Source organism: Anoplophora glabripennis, unplaced genomic scaffold (assembly GCF_000390285.2).
Source record: "Anoplophora glabripennis isolate ALB-LARVAE unplaced genomic scaffold, Agla_2.0 scaffold397, whole genome shotgun sequence".
NCBI lineage: Eukaryota > Metazoa > Arthropoda > Insecta > Coleoptera > Cerambycidae > Anoplophora > Anoplophora glabripennis.
In genome coordinates, this window is record NW_019416531.1 from 270646 (window position 1) to 291358 (window position 20713).

General features: G+C 33.1%; 1 protein-coding gene across 2 annotated transcripts in view; it reads left to right on the forward strand.

Moving 5' to 3' along the window:
- The first annotated feature begins 19644 nt into the window (after nt 1–19644).
- Nucleotides 19645–20713, forward strand: part of LOC108910374 — a 59994-nt gene continuing 58925 nt past the window's right edge. The window contains exon 1 of one of the 2 annotated variants that reach the window (XM_018714960.2): nt 19645–19904. In XM_018714960.2, the coding sequence (XP_018570476.1) occupies nt 19676–19904 (229 nt within the window). In that variant the 5' untranslated portion in view covers nt 19645–19675. The remainder of the gene's footprint in view (nt 19905–20713) is intronic. The other variant, XM_018714961.2, reaches the window with a different exon arrangement.

The following is a 20713-nucleotide window of genomic DNA, read 5'->3' on the forward strand; positions in this document are numbered from 1 at the left end:
ATGAGAGATATCCTCATTTACCAGCAATGAGTAGACACATTTTAAGAAGAATTTTAAGAAATCAATTAAAACATGGTAGAATTTCTGCACATAATTTTTCCGAAGCCAATAACATTAGACGAAGGTCACATAGTCAATGTTTTGGCATATTTTCAGGCTTACCCTCAATCATCAGTTTGTGCTGCTGAACTGGATTTAGGCATTTCTAAAACCTCCATCCAAAAGATTTTGAAATGATGATGGTCAGCAGTTAAATTCAATTTTGTACTTGCACTTCATCCAGAGGATGCTGAAAAGACAAACCCAATTCTGTGAAATAGTTTTAACGCGAACACAAAAAGATCCAGAGTTTTTACGCAAATTTATTTGAACAGATGAGTCAAAATTTTGTAACGAAGGTATTTTTAATAGACACAATCGACACTTTTGGGCATCACTGATGCCGCATCAGAAAATCACACAAGTTTAGTGTCAAAGTATTTTGCTTAATTAAAGTGGCGTACTTTATTTACGAGTACAATTTAAATACACAGAGATACCTCAATATTTTGAGAACTGTTGTTAACAAATTTTTTAGAGGATCTACCCCTAGATCAACTAAGAAGCTGTTGGTATCAGCTAGACGGTGCCATCTCATTGTGGAAACGAAGTATCCCGCCAATTAAATGAAATGTTTGAAGACAGGTGGATTAGGTCTAGCACCCTGGGTTTGGCCACCAAGATCTCCCGATCTATCACCACCAAATTTTTATATCTGGGGTGCAATAAAAGCGATGGTGTACTCAACGCCAATTTATTCCAAAGAAAACCTAGTTAAACGTATAAGAGAAGCCTTTGAAACTTTACCTGCTGCCCAAATATCCGGATACAGATGGGGGGAAGAAGGATACATAACTGTTTACAAGTAGATGAGGGTCACTTCGAGCAAATTAATTAGATTTCTGAAAATAATAATTATTCGTATTATGTGTTTCAATTCTATTATCTTATAAAACTTATTTTTAATTTATCTCTACTGATTGGTAGTCAATGAGTACATCTCTCATTAGATACTTTGCACGTTATATTCATCTTGTCACACTTCCACACTATATGAAATTGTCATTTTGAAATTTTAACAGCGAAGCTTAAAATTTTAGTTATGTCCCCTATAAATTTTATCACTCAAACTTAATTATTGCAAAATACACATCTTTTTGAATTAGGCAATGCTTTATAATTTTTTTTTTCAAAAAAAAATTAAATATATCAAAAACGGTTAACTTTAAGAATAGAAAACCTTTATGAAAGTTCACCTAAAAATTGAGGTAGGATTTGTTTTTATATCATATTAGTTTATAAAAGATCAAATAAATGTAAAAGGTAATGTAAAATTAGAAAAAAATGTACGTGGTTTGTTCCAACTATTTTTATGAGTTCTACATACCCTCGACATTTCTCGATTCATTTTTGTCTTATACAGGGCGTTTTTGAAAGCATGCTTTTAGTTTTAACAGCTGCTTATTATTAAATATTAAAATGAAACAGTATAGGTAATATTGCGTGTGAATAAAAGTTTATATATAAAATGTGTATATATTCTTTTTCCCAGTATCTAACAACTGTATTTTACGATCCTACCAAGATCGAGAAGAAGCTTTGTTTTTACTTGTGTTTACGTATTTACGTATCAGTTTTTCTTTAAGCATTGAAATTATCGTTTATCTTTAACAGTAACACCAGAAAAACTACCTAAATTTTCTTTGCCATCGAAAAAATGTTGTTCATTTTCTCTCATAATCAATTCAGAAAAATTGTCATCACTAGTTCTTTCGACTCCTGCTATTAAACGAGATATTTTGTTCTTGGACGTTATGCTATCTTCTACATATCCTGATGCTACAGTATCACTTTTCCATTTTCCATGTCTTATCAAAGTTATCATATCTGCACCTACATCTACGAGAAGAGTTGCCGATGTACGACACAAACAATGACCTGTGTACATTTTATAGGCATGTTTGCCTACTAGTTGCGCAGTACATCGACCATTCCGATTTGTCAGAAAAAACCGCCGTTCTTTAATTTCTTTTGGGCGCTAAGATATATTCTGTAGATACAATTGTAGAGCGTGCATTTCATTTTTTTTCCACAATAGTAAAAGACATTGATACTCCAGTTTTTGTATCGTTAATTTTTCTACAACAACGATTACTTTGTCATCTATATCATCTGTCGAGAGTGTTACCAACTCATCTCTTCTTAATCCTCCAAAACACCCATTACTAGAACAACCTACAATAGCAAAAACCTATCAAGCACATGCATTAATATAGCCAATTATTTCCTATATTATTTTTCCAAAAGATTTGTACGACTAGATGCTTCTCTAATAGCTGTTTTACATTGACAATTTATTCATGAATAAATTGACGAAACTCTTTATGAATTAATTCACGAATTTATTGGTAAACAGTGTGGTTTTACACTGCTACAGACTTTGTCAAGTTTTTTGACGTATTAATCAGTCCTATCAATGAATCAAAGAAGCAAATAAATTTCAAAAAGTCACCTTTCCACTCTTAATTGTAGTGATACAACAGCGGTACCGTTCTGACACATATATAAATATTAGTTTTTGTAAGTAACAAATCAGTAAAAATAATGCAAAACTGGTAATAACATACATAATACAATAACATAACCTTATTACTGATCTGAGGCTGGAAATATGTTGGGTTGGTACTTCTGAACTTCACGAAGAAATTGACGAAAATTAGAACATGCTTTTATTCGTCAAGAACTTGATGAATAAATTCATGAAGTTATTTGACAGCTGATTTGGTGCATTACACTTGTCCAATTTCTTGATGAAGCGACTTCATCAATTAATTGATCAATAAATTGTCAATGTAAAACAGCTATAATAAATTTCAAAATATCCTCTCTTGTCAATATCTTAGTTTTTTTGGAATGTATGCTTTCGAGATTTGTTTCAAATAAGCCTCTTTAGTCTTCAACATTGAATACTTTGTCCACAGTGTGTTAGAGCTGAATGATTCTTACTAAAAGATATGTAAAAAATATAAATTTTCAAAAATTATAAATATTTCTTTGAAGTGATAAAAGGTAATACACATCAGTTCTTGGAAATATTTCATTAATATAGTTTCACTAACAGCTGTCACTGAATTTCTGCTTATCCAAGCCTCAAAACGTTTATATTCTTTATCACAAAGTAATTTACACTTCTTAGGCAGTAATTCTTCATTGGTTTTATTGGCTCTAGCAGCAACTATTGCTGGAATATTATCTATTCTGCCTTTTCAATCAGAATCAAACATCAAACCATCAAAATCAACAAATTTGGGGATGTCATAGATACATTTTGGATACATAGTTTATACATAGAAAAACTGTTTTCAATCTCATCTAAATTTAATTATTACATTTAAAATAAATATAAAATCAGATGTCTAAGTAAAAAATAAAACGTTGTATACACCACGGGAGATACTAGGATGATTATGCTCTTAGGCCTTAGGCGATTTGCTTTCCTCGGCCTAAACGGCCGTCGGAATGAATAACCTTTAATTTTGATGGATTTAATTAATAATAATGCCACTAATTCACATTTAACAATCACAAATCTTATCCATAATGTAAGACAATGATAAACAACGCGCCTTCGTAGTTCTATAGCACTTTAGATTTTTTTTCTTTTGTTAGTGCAAACAATTAATTAGAAAACTCACTAAACAAGAAACTTTCCTTTTGTGATTACAAACGGATTCGTTTATTACATTTCATACGCAAAACACGAAATAAAAGATAAAACTAACATACTTCCTAATTGAATACGAAAGTAGAGGTGGAAACATTGTTCTAGTCACAGTTAATCTTTCCAATTTCTTCTCAAATTAGAGACCAGGTAAATTCATCGTACATAAATTTACTGCCGAAAATTTCCAGAGAGAAATATGAAATGGCATCACAAAATTTATAAATTGGAGGAAAAAGTATAAAACTAAGTTTTTTTCTGAAACACTTATGTTAGTATACTTTGAAGAAATATTAGAACAAAAAATCTCCTACCTGGTAGTCTGTTAAAATCGATTATAAATATTAATCATGGTGGTGATATTTGAACGTATCCGAAATGACGTGTATTTTTGAAAAGGAAATCTAACAGATATTTCTTGTTATTGATTTTATAAGCTACGCTATTTTTCCAGAAAACAAAAACCTCGTCATCAGATCACATAGAAAATTTACAAATATTTTACTTTTTCAAGTTGATCGGAAATTTAAATAAAATGTTTATTTTACACTGCACCACTGCAGTAAGTGCTGAAAATAATAAAACATCGAAAATAATTGCTAATTTATTTACTATCTGTTCGTTTTTTGATTTGTTTGATGTTCTAAGACTAACAGTACGGAATGACCGACAATTTTAAACAAATTAATCCCCTAAATGTTTGGCTTAAGAAAATACTTCGGCAATAAGAAGTTCAAGGCAGATTCTGGAGAGAAATCCGATTAAAGTCAGGAGATTTGGGTCATTTAATGCTTCTAAATGTCATAGTTAAGTCGTGAATTAAACAAAAAGACGATATTCTAGGGATGCTACAAGTACTTTTAAGTAGTTTAAGTAGCTTAATGTTTCCGCAGCAGTTGTCGCTCTTTGCTAAAAGCTTTTTGTCGAGGTCTGAAGTAAAAAAATATTTTATTCTGAAACAGTTGTTTATATAGTTCAACACATTCTGGAATCTTCCCTGATACCTTCGAATGGTTTAAATAAATGGAAAATTTTCTACGGATGTGACCTTTGAATATATTATAAAAATTTTAAAGTGTTTATGTGTAATTCGAAAAGCGTTGAAATAAAATGGTATACGAATCATATATATATAAATTTTATTTTAATATGAGGAGTTTCACTGAAACAACTGTGACAAAATAAAAATGAACTGTTTTAAAGGACCCCGCTGGTTCCTTATTATGAAAAATGGCTTTCAACCGATAGTTTTGAAACTTTGGATTTGAATAGTTCTCGAAGAGTAGATAAAAAGTTATCATAGGCACTAAGCTGAGAAAATTATATTTTCCAGAGATATAGTGGATGAAAGCTAGGAGTTATAGCACCGCGAGGTATAGATTAAAGAAGACTTTTAGCTTGTAAGGTCAAATGAATAGAAGCTGTGCAATCTGTCGCAAATACATGTTCCTTACGTTATCGGGGTCACTCAATTCGAATCCGCCATCCTTTCGGCTGTGCGGATGAGTTTCAAGGTCACATCAAGATCAAATGAAGGTCATTGTAAGATCATTGTAAATGTATTCTGTCCCAAACATAGTAATGTAATCATATTATAATAATATTAAGTAGTATTTTATTACAGCTTTAGGATATTTTTTATTATATTGTATTGAACATTTGCAAAGTATACAGTGAGAAGTTCTGGAGTTTACTAATTAATTGGGTAGGTTAAAAAATCGATAAGTAAAAATTTTTTTAACTAAAGTTTATTCTTTATTAATGTTGTACTACTATCAAACATAGTTGATAAATGACTGCATCCCAGCATGGATTTAGGTCTAATAAATCGGTTAAGACGGCATCTTGTCACCTTCTCAAATATGTGTATCAGTGCTTGGATGCTGGTAAGTATGTGGTTTCACTTCTGTTTGATCTCTCCAGGGCGTTTGACACTGTCGATAAAGAGATCTTGAGCCAGAAATTATACAGTCTGGGTATAAGAGGTAGCATGCTTGCATGGCTGACTTCATACATGGAAAATAGGTCTCTGGTAGTCAATATAAACGAGAAAAAATCGGATGGTTGCACTTGGAGTACCTCAGGGTTCCGTACTAGGTCCATTACTGTTCATGCTCTATGTCAATGATTTGCCAACATACATTGAGCATGGTCATGTAACAATGTTTGCTGACGACACAACGGTTACTGTATCAGCAAATACACCTGAGGAGGTCCGAACAATTATATGTAATGTGGTAGATTCATTGAGTGTATGGTGCCATAGAAATAAATTAATCCTAAACACCAAAAAACGGTATACATTAATTTTCATCTTCAAAGGCCCCTACCTGCAAACCTCATGTCCGATGAAGGTACCATGTCAGATTCGGTAAAACTTCTGGGCACCATCCTTGATTCTAGGCTCTCCTGGCATAAGCATGTTGACCATGTTTGTGGTCAGTTAAATAAAGCATTCTTTGCAATACTGCAGTTAAAGCATACTCTTGATCAGGCGGGTTTAGTTAATGTTTATTATTCCATGGTATACAGTCACATAGCGTTCAACATTCTCGCTTGGGGTAGAGGTAGTGAATGGGAAAGAGTTTTCATATGTCAAAAAAGAATTATTAGACTACTTTTCAACTTGAAGGTGAATGAGAGTTGTAGGAATGTGTTTAAGGATAAGCAAATTCTCACAACGCCCTCAATTTACATCTTAAGATGTCTAATTTTTACAAAAAATAATCTAAGTTTTTTTAATAAACGGACATATTTTCACAACTATATGACCAGACATGGTGAGCTGTTGAGTATTCCTTCTCACCACACAAGTGCTTTTAAAAAATCTTCATATTATAATTGTGTAATTTTATACAATGCTCTTCCTAAAGAAATTAGATGTATACGTGATTATAGAAAATTTAAAAACAAAACTAAAGAATTTTTGTCAGTTGGAGGTTTTTATAGTGTGGAGGATTTTATAAGTGGTAAATGATGCTAACTGTGGTTTTTTATTGTCACTATCGATGTATGTTGTCCTGTTCTTTTTCTTTTTAATATACTTGACTTGCCATATGTACAAATTTGTATCTTTGCCTGGCCAAAAAAAAAGAAGCTTTTCTAGACAAAATGTTTCTATACTTTACATGAATATTTTAGACCTTGTAATAGACCCATCAAAGATTATGTATTTAATTATAAGTGTTCGTTTGTGTTGTATGTTTGTCATTCTGTACTCCTATGTAAATCATCGTTTATACACTATTTTTATGACTTATCCTATACATTGTAAAATGTCATAAAGGACAAATAAATATTATTATTATTATTATTAATACATATGTTTTTGACTTACGTAACGTAACGAATACATATTGGATCATTTTCAAACAAGAAATAATATTGTCTGAAATAAAAGGTATAACGTAAATTATAATTAAGTAATTCAATTATCAATTAATTATTTGCATTCATTGTAGTATTTAATAGTGAATCATCTGGGTACTTCACATATGGTTGATGGCGAGTATAGCCTAGAAACCAAAAAACACTGGCCACATGAGCACAAGTTCCTACTACTCTCGCTCCTGAGTAACACGTGCAACAATATGCTAGGATTGGACCATTATCTTGTATACCACCATAATTATCTAAGTCTTCATCCAACTAATGAATATTTGATGTCAGCTTTTCGGAACCTTGAGAAAATTTGTACTCTTAGAAGTCCTGGTTCATCTATATGTTCATCCAATTGAAATACATCATCATTTGCCCTAAGCACCTTCTGTGTACTGTATACCCTGTATAGCATCTGTATACCCGAATGGATGGCTGATTCGGATTCAGCAACCCCGACAATCTAAGAAATATGTGTTTTGGACAGATTGCACGGCTTCTCTTCATTTGACCTTACAATGAGTCTTCTTCAATTTATATCTCGCAGTACTATAACTCCTACCTTACGGCGACTATATTTCGAAAAATATAGTTTTCTCAGCTTAGTGCCTATGACAACTTTTTATCTATGCTTCGAGAACTATTCAAATCCAATTTTTCAGAACTATCGGCTGGAAGCCATTTTCCATAAGGAACCTGCGGGGTCATTTACCCTTTAAGGGGGTTCAAACTCTTTTATAACACATTGTAAAGTTAGAGGATATGTAAATGGGAACTTCTTCCTTATTTCGATGACTGTTGCCCGTTGCCTAAGTTCGTTCTTCCATTTTTTATCGGTGATAATAAATTATTAAAAATATCTCTATCTCTCATTCTAATCGCAAGGATTAACTCAGAAGTCGGAGATTTCTGCGGGAGAGGGGCGGCATATTATTATTCAGTGGCGCATGTGCGCCCAGGAACGACTTACTTTAGTTAGCCCAAACCATCATTCAGTGCAGGAATGTGGGGAAACCTGGAAAACCTCATTAATTAGGGGGATGGTCAAACGTCAACCAGTATCAATCTGTTACATTGACCCCAACCAACGTGAAACGTTAGATAACGTGAAACGTGATTGTTTAGATTATCATATGGCTGAGAGATATTAGTTAAGATTGAGAGAAGAACAAGAGGTAGTGCATTTTTTCAGATTTACAATATCATCAAATTTAATAATTAGAATTCTGGATTTTCGTCGGCTAGTCATAGGCGCGTTCGTGGTAAACAAATAAATAAACAGGTAGGTATAAATAAAAATAAATATTTTTGCGTACTTTACCAACGAAAGATAGTTTTTTACCCTTTGGCGCGTTCGACATTATTAGAATATCAAAATAAGTATACACGAAGCAAACGCGAAGCCAATAACTGCCGTTATTACCGATTTTGTATGTGACGCTGTAGCGAAAGGCCGATGCGACGGCTATGATCATCCGACCGAGTCCCGAACTCTATTAATAATAGAAAAGCATAAATACACTGGTTGCATAGCAACCTTGACTCTCTTCATTGCTGAAGATCAGTACATAAATAAAAAAAATATAGTGCAAAATGTCACAACAAATGTATAACAAATATATACAGTGTGTCCCAAAATGATGGAACAAAATTTATATTTTTTTCCAGTTCAGATTTTTAAAAATCGCTGAAACAGGTCAATTAGTAAATAGAAATTGTCACTTTTCTGCAATGTTTTCTATTTTATTGAGCCATGTTTGACAGATCTATAACATTACCGACATTTTTTTTAATAAGACGCTCTATATTTTATAGTATAAATAGACGAATTCGAGGATATAAGATTATACCTACTTTTTTATCATAGTTGACAAAAAAAATGTAAAAAATTGTCTTTTATGTCGTACTACGACTATTTCAAACAATCATAGTCTCTTCTTACTTTAAAAAACGTACCTAATCTTTATTAATATTTTTCTACTCATTTTAAAATCATTCATTTTCTTTCATTTCATTCATCTTTCATTTTTTCCTCAAAAAAAAAAAAAACGTCGATAGGCACATAAAATTCGTGTACCTTGGGCATGACGTAATCGTTTTAGTTCCAATTCATTCGTTGTTAAATTATTTTGAAAAATGGTTTCCCGTTTAAGCGAAAAACCAGAGAATTAGTCGAATAAGTAAATTATTCAAAAAGTTTGAAGAAACCGGAATTATAAAATATTTACCTGGATCAGGAAGGCGAAGAACGGTAAGTGAAAATGACAGTCAAAATGTGATGTTCGCCGTTACTAAACCGTGAACAGGCAAAATACTAGGTTTTGGAGCCCAGAAAATCCGCAGTGGATGCAAGGAAAACATACACAATGGCCGGAAAAAGTGAATGTTTAGGCTGGAATCGCATGCTGGGACCTTATTTCTTTGAGGGCAATTTCACAAGCGACATTTATTTGGATTTTTTGTTTTCAGCGGATACCAGCCCTGGAACTCATTTTTTCTAACACGAATGAGCACGATGCCCCTCCATATTTTCACCTCGAAGTAAGAAATTACCTTAATGAAGTATTCCTAAATCGAAGAGAGCCGTGTGAATGGCCACCACGGTCCCCTGACTTAACACCACTACATTTTTATTATGGAGTTATCTAAAAAGCAAAGTGTATGTGAACAGACCAGACACTATCGAAGGATTGAAAGAAGTTCGAAACATAACACCAAATGTTATTCGAAGTGTAATTGATAACTTTGAACACCGAATTGGGCATTGTGCAATGGTTAATGGGGGCCACTGAACAATTGCTGTAATAAAATAAAAAGTAGTACTAAATTATTGTTTCCATATAATTCCTGAATTTTTTGAGAACTATGACAAAAAAGTAGGTATAACCTTATACCGTTGAATTTGTCTTTTGAAGGGCTATCTATTTATACTATAAAATATAGAGCTTCCTATTAAAGAAAGTGTCGGTAATGTTATAGGCCTGTCAAACATGGCTCAAAAAAATTGAAAATATTGCAGAAATGTGACAATGTCTATTTACTAATTGACCTGTTTCGGCAATTTTTTTAAATTTTAACTGGAAAAAAATGTATTTTGTTCCACCATTTTGGGACACACTGTATATATACCTCCGAAATGTGACAATCAATAATTACTTGATCATTTCTTCGCAAGAAATACCTTCCCTTCTTTCCTAAAATTTTGTTTCCTTTTTTTTTAAAATGGAGATTAGTAAAAAGGTAAGGCGTTTAAATTATTATGCGAATAACCCTGTGCGTCAGTTAATGCTATATCTGAAAAAGGAGATTACGATATAATTTTATAAGGGAAATGGCAAACTAGCCATATGTCTGCTATAAATCATACGAGTTAAAGAAAAACGTTGAGCGCTAGAAAAAGTAAAAATAAAATAAGGTTTTGAACATGATTGAGTATTAGAAACGAAGGTTCTGGAATACATTTATCATTTCTAAATCTGAAGCTTTAAGTTTAGTTAACTAGAATAAATATGTTTGAAATATAAAAATATATTAATTAATGTGTCGCGGTTGAAGTCCGTGTTGGGCTTAGTGTATTAAAAAAAAGTTAGACATTTTTTTATTGTTTTCTCAATACTGTTTCAATAAATTAATTCGCAATGTAATAGTTACTGACTAGCTTGTTTGTAGAGTGATTTCTTTAATGTACCTTGATATTAAGGATGAAAGAATATGTATATAAGAATGATTTAGTTTAAAGAAACTAGGAATTTTTTTTAATTAATTTGAATTATGTAAAAATACTTTTAATGATCTCTGTCGCTAAGATTGGAGTAACATAAATTTAGGATATATTCAACATAATAAAGTATTAAATAATAATAAGTAAAGTAATAAATTTGAATACCTTTTTTTGATGCTGAATTCGAATCCGTCCCAAAAATTTACCAGGTCATCTTTTTGGTAAAACGATAAAACATCCCCAAAATGAGGTGAAATAGTAAGGATAAGGTAATACTTTATAATGAAATACAATAATTTGTAAATACTTTAAGAAAACTTTTTTATTTATCCTTCAAAGGTTGGAAACCAACTACAGACCCAGGGTCCCACTTAGCCCTTTAAGTGACACATTTTTCTATTCAATATTTTTGCCTGAATTTTGTTACCGCGGGTTTTTGGGTTCGCTGATTACGAATCTGAAGTCCAAATCGGAAAATTCCTGAATAAGTGATGGCGGATTTAATAAGGCGGATATAAAGAAGGGAAAAGCATTCAAAATTTGAAGATTATGGCTGAAGCTTGTTACTCAGTAGTTTTCAAAGTTGATAATCCCGAATATAAGGTTTTAATTCGGAAATTCTTAATTCTAAAATAGCGGATCCATTATGGAGGAATGAAAAGTACCATAGAAATTGGTATTTAACACCCAAAGAAATTCGTTATGTGTTGCGTAAAAATGGGCAAATGGTCTAAAAATGAGAAGCGAACAATATAAATTCGATTTGCAGTGTGCTGTCTCTTTCAAATACTCTTACAATCCCAGCAGGGAGAGGATTCTGGATTCTAAAATAATTTGAAGGGTAACTCAGTATACTGAGCTATAGCACTTAGGCCCCATTGGGTCCCTTGTGCATCCTCCCAGCGAGAGATTAGCTCTCCTGAGCCGTCAACCAGCCTTTCAAGGAGAAAAATTTGATGATGTTGCTCAAGGGGACCTCTCGTTGACGAGACACTACGAGACAGAATACATGGTTCTTCCTGCTCATAACCTCTACAAAGAGGTGTTTCGCACTTTCTCATTTTGTAGAGGTGTTTCCTTAACCAACAGCGTCTGGTATGAATACCCGTCACCAGGCAAAGGCTTACCTTGGACATAGGTCGGTATTTTTTGGTTGTGTCTTTACTGGGGTATCCTAAGAACTCCTTAGCAAATTAGAAGCTGTTTATATCATTCCACCGTGTTCTAAACTTTAATCCTTAATCATTTTATGTGCTGACAACGAGAGCACACTGGAAGGACCGGTTCCAAATATAGTACCACTCGATGCCCTCCTAGCTAGCTTGTCAGCTTCTTCTGTCAGAGATCAGTACTGATTGTCTACTATCTGTGTAGATTCTAATACTTGACCGTAATCTGCCTGCGGGTAATTTCTTTAGCAGCTATGGTTATTCTTGCCAGTTCCGCTTGTATCACGGTACATCCATAGCCCACTGATATCGGATCCTTCATCCTCTATCTTCTTTCCTTTTTTATGCGTCAGTGAAGATGTTAATTACACCCTCACTCCTCATTTTTGATGAATACCGTGTAGGGTTTGTCAAACACAAACTGAGGAGAAATGCTGCCAGTGTCTGCCTGCAAAAGAGGCATCTTCCTGACGACCTCATTCCATAGGCGACACGTGACTTCTCCACGTCCTACATTTGGTTTAACATCCACGTTCTTGAAGCGAAGCATAGTTGTCCTTTAGATAAATATCTAAGAGTGACAGACATAGATCACCTTCATTGCTAACATTGATGTTGTTCACATAGTACCTGTGACGCTCAGGCAAGCTATTCTTTGCACCTGGCTGAGTTTATGTTTAGCTGCTGTCTGTTGGGTTTTTGGCCACCAGATAATAGCTCCGTAAGTCAACATTGGTCTCACAATGGCAGTGTATATCCACATGATTACCTTTGGTTTCATCCCCCAGGTTTTACCAACGGTCCTGCGACACTGCTCATAGGATATGTACGCCTTTTTTTATTCTTCTCTCCAAATGAAGATTCCATGTTAGCTTTGCATCGAGTGTGACTCCAAGATACTTTACATTCGTTCGCAAAGCTTAGCGTGGTGTTTAGAAGAGTCGGTGCCTTTATTGGCCCCAATTTCCTCTGTCTTCCTGGGGTTAACAGACAAAGCATGGTCCTCGCACCGCTTTTCAATAATTTTTAGGGCAGTCTTTGGCAGAGGACCCCCCGAACTTTCCACTAAGCAGGATGGTAAGGACATCTGCGTCAGGAGGGAGCGATAACACCACACGCTTAAATGGGAAATATATGATACACAAGCTGAGTAAGATTTTAGAGCTAAAAATATAAATTTGATAATTCAACTAGCAAACTGTTTCAATTAAATGCTAACTGGCACTTGCAGGGATGACAAACTACCAAAAAAAATGAAAACCTTGTTTTAAGTATTAATCATAACAACCGGTTTACTTAGTTTTATAGTCAACTCAATCAAATACTATAATTATTTTTTAATTTACTTCCTTTGAGCAAACAGTAGCTTTACAAAGCGATTTAAATATTACAGATATTACGTTCAGGAAGAAACATCAAATTTTAAATTGAATTCTGCCACATATTGGATTGATACAACTTTTGCCCTTTGAAAGGATTTTATGAAATTATCGACTGTCACAAAATAAGAAATATTATCCCGAAGTTGTATGAGTGTAATAAATAATATGAATATCAAAGAACGAGAAAATTATTTTGTAGCAACGTCCGATCCAATAAAACTTCAATATTTTAATATTTCTATATTTAAATGCTTTAAGGATTTAGATTATATTGCCATGAAAATAATTTTTCTTATTGATGTGATATGGATGGTGAAAGGTTTATGTATACAGGGTGAAATAGCAGTGTTGCGACAACTTTGAGGGCTGATTTCTCCTGGCAACAATTTTTTTCTTAAAATTATTCCTAACGACCCTCATTATCGTTCAGAGGTTGAAAGTGAAACTCGGAATTTTACTAGCTGCCCAATAACTATTGAAGATATACAGAGTGTTAAGAAAATCGTTTTTGTAAATGTAATAGTAGTTTTTTACGCTATTTTTACCAAACAAATGTATTATAACATGTATCCAAAATTTGATCGTTTAGTTATGAACCTTTTGATTTTATCAAAGCGTAACATTATTATATTATTAAAAGTTTAAGAAAAAAATTTCTAAAAATGACAAGGCGATAGCCCGAAATTATAACACGTTTTTATAAATAAAATGTTTTATAGACTTTCCAGTTTATCATTACATTCTACTTGGCCATTAGAAATAATATGTCTTAGAGAATTTGGTTAGTTTTTCATATTTGAAATATTCTATTATTTTCATAAATGTAATAGTTTTTATAAAACAAACAACATAAACTATAGTGCAGAATTTAATAATGTTTTCATTTATTAAAACTTATTCATTAGAATATTTTTTTAATCCAATTAATATTTAAAATCAGATTTCAGGACACACTTGAGTTATCCTTATAGTTAAAGCACTAAAACAGTGCAAATAGTCCACGCGCAAGAATTAATGAGAGGCTTATAGTCGAGGGTTAAAATGAATGAGACGGGTCCAAATTTATTCGGAGTAAGGCCATTTAAAATGATAGTTTACACAAATAAAAGGATGAAGGCGTGAATCCCCACTTTACTTAAAGGGAAATTTATATCGCGGTTGGAGTCCCCCTAGGCTTTGACCCATTGCAAAATGAATAATTGAATATTTTAGTTTGAAAGAACTGAACTTAGATGAGATTTTTCGTTCCTGTTCAGTGCGTTTGTTTTTAGTACTGCCTCACTTTAATGTTTAGCCACTAGTTCTCAAAGCGTAGTGCGACAAAGTAAATATTTACAAGAGTGGTAGAAATAAAAAGGGAGAATAAATTTTAATACATACAATACAATTTGAGGGGGACATCGACTTACATCATTACTTATTTTGCAATTGCCACCCCTTCGTAGATCGAGGTATCAACTTTGAAATTCTACAGGGCATGTGATACATCGTTTGAAAGCTCTTTGATACTGACTTTGAATCCGTAAAAAAAATTAAACATGAAAAATTCTATAAATATTAGAAAAATAACTTACAAACGAAACTTATACTAAATTTGCGTGTTCTGTATCATTGGTTGGCAATACATAGGTAATGTAGAAAGGATGAAGTGAAATGAAATAAGTTTTCGAATAATACGCCAAAAGTACAGTTATGTATTACTATAAAAATTATATGAAGTAGATCAAACTTTACAGAAGGTCATACTTTTCTGAAACTACCATACACTCTAACCTGAATCATCGAACTTGTTGAGCATCACTCAAACCATATAACAGACGTAGAAAAGTTGTGCAATAAATCTGCTCCGACTATAGTAAATAGACTATTAATACATCATTTTTAAGGAGGTAATAGTATATTACGTAATAAGTGTTGTAAAAAGCATTTTACGCACGAACGGAAAAGTTACGCACGACGCCGCGTAGCGGCGAGTGCGTAATTCTATGAGTGTGTAATTGCATTACACCACGTATTACGTACTATACTTTACCTACGACCACTACTTTAAATACTTAAAAACACACCATCTGCGATCAATGCAAGATTCCTATTACGTCGTACGGTAAAAAAATCGCACAGCTTGGTAAAAAAGTCGTACAGTTTTCCGAGCAACCGCCTAGCGACGGTCAATACAAACAGTATTGTATTGACCGTAGCTAGGTGGTTGCTAGGAAAACTGTGCGATTTTTTTTACCGTACGTAATAGGAATCTTACATTGATCGCAGACGGTGTGTAAGTATTTATATGGTGGTCGTAGGTAAATGGATTTTACCGTAGAAGTGGAAGTTGCTATGGACAACGGGAGGTAAGTGAGGTCCTCCCTAAGGAAAAAAGCGATTTCGAGTTATAAATGCATATTTTATGAGATATATAGAAATATTTGATGAACATTACATTCTATTAATTATTAACAATGAATATTTATAGTAATTGTACAGTTATTGCATTTAGTAACATATATAAAATCTGGATAATTATTCCTCTCGCGTTTATTAATTGTCACAATTTTCTCAAAATGATTTGACCGCTCCATTTTAGTCACCAGAGGCTCAATATTTCTGGCTGATCCATTAAAACAGCATGATGCGACGTACTACTACAACCTGGAGTTGAAGTGTCATGTCAAGAATCCTGTTAGTTATTTAATTTTTGTTACTTAAACAGCCAGTAACGTTGCCGATGTTCTTCGGAATGAATGGCCTGTATATGTTTCAGGATGTTCTAGTTTCAAAAACTGGGCAATCTTATTAGGAATCATAGAAACGGTATTCTTGCCGACTGGTTAGTTGTAACATTTACCTGCTTGATAGCGCATAAAAAAGCGTGAAATTTCAGTTTTAATTTCCAATCTAATCTTGATATATTTCTTAAGAATTTCTAGCTGAGAGACGTTGTCCAAAGTAAGTTTGCATAACTCATCAGAACGGCATGCTCCTGCAATGCCTAAGACCGTCACTACCTTCATTAGCAAATATGTGTTATCTGGTGCCTGAACGAGAAAATCGTTGACTTGTTCTCTTGTAAAAACTTTTGACTTTTTAGGTGTATAGCCATCATTCTTACGTTGCATAAATGCTCTTAGATTGGGGTACTTTGATATATCCACGTTCTCCTCTGTGAGAATAGTTGACTTAGTTATTGAGTATTCACTCCACAAACTCACCGATGACTTTAAAGTTCTTGACTTCTCCATGAAATATGCTAGCAGTGACATTTCAGAAACACTAGTATTTTTATTCTGGCACCATTCTTTGAAATTTCTATATGCTCATCCGTAGCGCACTTTCGACTTCTCGGGCAATAAAAATTCGCAGGCAGCATTTGCTGCACTTTCTATTTAAAAATCACTCATTTAGAAATAATAATTCAAAACCAGCAAAATTGCAACTTTTATGTAGCTTTTGTTTATAAACACCTTAGAAACGAGAAAATCCAAACAACCAAGATTTCGAATAACGACTAAATGGATTGATTAGAAATGTCAAAAAATAAAATCTAACTTTTATTTCATGAACCATAAAGAACTGTGGGTGCAGATAAAATGTTATACACCACGCAGCAGTTAAGTATAATTTACCAGTCTCGGACTCTTTTGCCAGACCTCGTCGCGCTCGGGCGCAAAATCGTCCTGGACTGGTAAATAATACTTACCTCCTTTATGGCGTAAATTACTATTTCGACACATTTACACCATAAAAATAGAATATCTAGGATGAAATCGAATACTAAACTAATAATAATGACTTTAGAACCTGTACCCGACCCAGTTAGAGATGAAATTATTATCAACCTTCGAGATGATGATAATTCGGATGGTGAACATAACATCTTTAGTTCTGACACTAATGACAGTGGAGGCGAAGAAGAAGACATTTAACTAATATTCTAATGATTGTTTTATTTCATAGTAATTATATTTAGTCCAACCGAATTACACTTGGAGAAAAAAAAAATTGTTACCTGGACTTTTATAAGTGGAAGTGGTAAAAGAGCTTATAATAAATCTAAAAAAAATTAATGCGTGAGCAGGGGCGGCGGAGGGTTGATTTGGGGGGTTGAAAAGTTATGAAAAATTGTATCATTGGGATTTTTGGCAAAAGTTGAGGTCAAACAGAAAAGTATCCAATACAAAAGTTGTAGAACATGCAAAAATCTACAACTTTTGTAGAGGCCACTTTTTAACATAACCTCAAAATTTCCGAGAAAAATGCGAAAAACAGGCATTTTTTCTGATTATTCGTTTTTTATTTCTCATTTCCGCAAAAATAATTTAATTTTGACGAAACTTGGTGAAAGTATACCTTTTTCTGTCTTAAATAACCTAACATTTTTTTATATAAAAAAATCAAGAAGTTTCTGAGATATTCATTTTTTTCGGCCTGAAACACTTTTTTTTCAAAAAAAAATTCTACTTAAAAAAATTATCGTACAGAGTTCCTCCGGTAATCATTTTCTTCGTTTTGACATATACCTTTTGGTGAAATAACAAAATATGTAATAACATTTCAAAAACATGCTCAAAAATGCAAAAAAAAATTGGATAGAGCGAAAAAAGTGGCAAAGTAAATATGCAATTTATTTAAAATTCGTTTTCAAATAAAGCCAGAAAAAAAATAAACCGATTTTGCAAAATTTCGGGTTTTCGGATTTCGTGCCAACAGTAGACTTTGCAGTTAATACTTTGTATTGCTGAAATCTCAAAACATCCTGAGATAATTTATCATTTGTGCATTTGTAATTCGACTTAGATGTTTATAGCAATATTGTACAAAAATAAAGTTTGGGGTCAAACAATGAAACACTTTTTTTTTATTTTTTTCCGTAGAATTGAATGGTGTAATCAGATTTTGAATGTTTTTTTAATTTAAATAAATTATCAACAATAACTGTAGAATTTATTGCTGCAAGTCATTTTTTACTTTTTTGCATTTTTGAGCATGTTTTTGAACTGTGATTACAAATTTCTCTATTTCACCAAAAAGTATGTCAAAACGAAAAACATGATAAACGGCAGAACTCTCTACAATGATTTTTTAAGTAGAATTTTTCTTTGAAAAGTGTTTCAGGCCGAAAAAAATGATTGTCTCAGAAACTTCTTGATTTTTTTTATCTAACAATTTTTTAGGTTATTTGAGACAGAGAAAGGTATACTTTCACCAAGTTTCGTCAAAATTAAATTATTTTTGCGGAAATGAGAAAAAAAACAGTTTTTCGCATTTTTCTCGGAAATTTTGAGATTATGTTAAAAAATGACTTCCACAAAAGTTGTAGATTTTGATGATCTACAACTTTTGTATTAGATACTTTTTTGTTTGACGTCAACTTTTGCCAGAAATCCCAATGATACAATTTTTAATAACTTTTCAACCCCCCAAATCAACCTTCCGCCGCCCCTGCTCACACATTTATTTATTTATTTTTTTCGTTTATTATAAGCCTCTTTACAATTTCCACTTATAAAAGTCCAGGTAACAATTTTCTTTTATTTTCCCTCTAAATGAGTTATTTTGATAGATCTAACTTGCCAGACCTATGTAAAAGGTGTCTTTGTTACTCCTACCACGGACTTTTTTCTCGATCTCACGAACAAGATAAATCTGTAAAAGATGTTGGATGATTGCAGATGCACTTCTTTACAGAGCCTCATCCCAAAAGAAACCCAGGAAGTATATTTGACATACTTTTTGAAATAACTAATAAGGTACAGCTTGCACATTCTGATATAAATCTGACTATTCTGAAATACAATTAATTAACTATTCTAAAATTACTGTTGACGTTTTCTGAAATACCTACAAGAGGAGAAAATATCAGCACACAATTCTTACTAATTTCCTAATACCCTCGTCGGTATTGCTTACAAATTAGTGATTCTAATAAAGACTATAGGATAATGTCCATGTAGTCTCCATTTCACTTATCTCGCTAACGTGTTTGTGACAACTCTGCAAGCTGTTAGACGACAACAAGGCATCATACTGATGCGTTGGCGAAAATATTAAATAAACCCTTTATTAAATAAACCCTAATCGCGGAAAAATATATCCACCTCCCCCTCCTACAAACAATTCGTTTCCCTATTTTCGCCTGCCCCGCAAATTAATTTGCTGCCAGCATCGGTTAGCTAATCAATTTTCTAGCCTTGTGGACGGGAATGGTAATTGTGACCGTGGTTGATTCGTTAATTCTTTTAGCCGCGATGTAAGATACCGTGGGCGCCGTATGAACGCATGCTCTCTCAGGAGGGAGGCGTCTCCCCATTATATCCGCGTCCCGACGCCGCGGATGCTCATTCTTCGACAAAATACCACCTGTGACACAAGTTGTTTAGTTTACTTTTCGTTGGTCCGTTACGAGATGAAGTATACTTGGTTGATGCTCGCTTCTTGTTTGGTGCTCGTTTTGGCCGAACTGGTGCCAGCAGCTCAAGCCGGACCCTACGTAGACGATGGTGAGTTTTCCGATTTTTCCATGAAAATTTACTAAAAATATGTTCGTACACACCAAGAACGAGAAAAAATAGCACACTACCACTGCATGACATGAAAACGAAATGACACTTTACTTTGTTAATAAATATGCCGCATTTAATGTCCTTTGAATTTTATTTTCACAAAAAGTCGAGTCCATATGGGCACTGTTCACACGTGTAGAGGTTGATGTCCATTAAAGTGGATAATAGTGTTCGACTCAGTTTTATATATTCATCAATAAAACATAAATACGTAATTAATAAACGTGAGATATCAAATCTATTCATTTCTGGTTTATCTATTTTATTTTTCCAGCAACCCGTTTACCGTAAAAGCTAACTATTATATTTTACAATATTTTAATAAATAATCTTTAGTGAGTAAGGCACGTTTCAACAGATCCATTATACTCTTTCTAAACGTGTCGCAAAAGCTTTTCTACCCTATTTGGTTCTTCTTTAAATGAGCCCTATAAACTTCCAGCCAATGAAAGCTCAATAATTAGGCACCATATGGAAAAATATATATTACCGGAAAATTGAGGATATTATTATAACACGTTACATCTTGGTCAACATCAAATATTTAAAAAAGGTAATTAACAAAAACAGTCCTTATGACCATAGTGAAAATTGATTTTTAAACCCAATGTTTTAAGTTCAGTGACTTTTCCTCTTTATAAGACTATATTAATTTGTAATCGCTGTACATCAGTATGGTACTAGTTACCCTGAAGCTTGTAAAAATTTATTAATTACAGCTTACAAAAAACATTAATAATAATAAT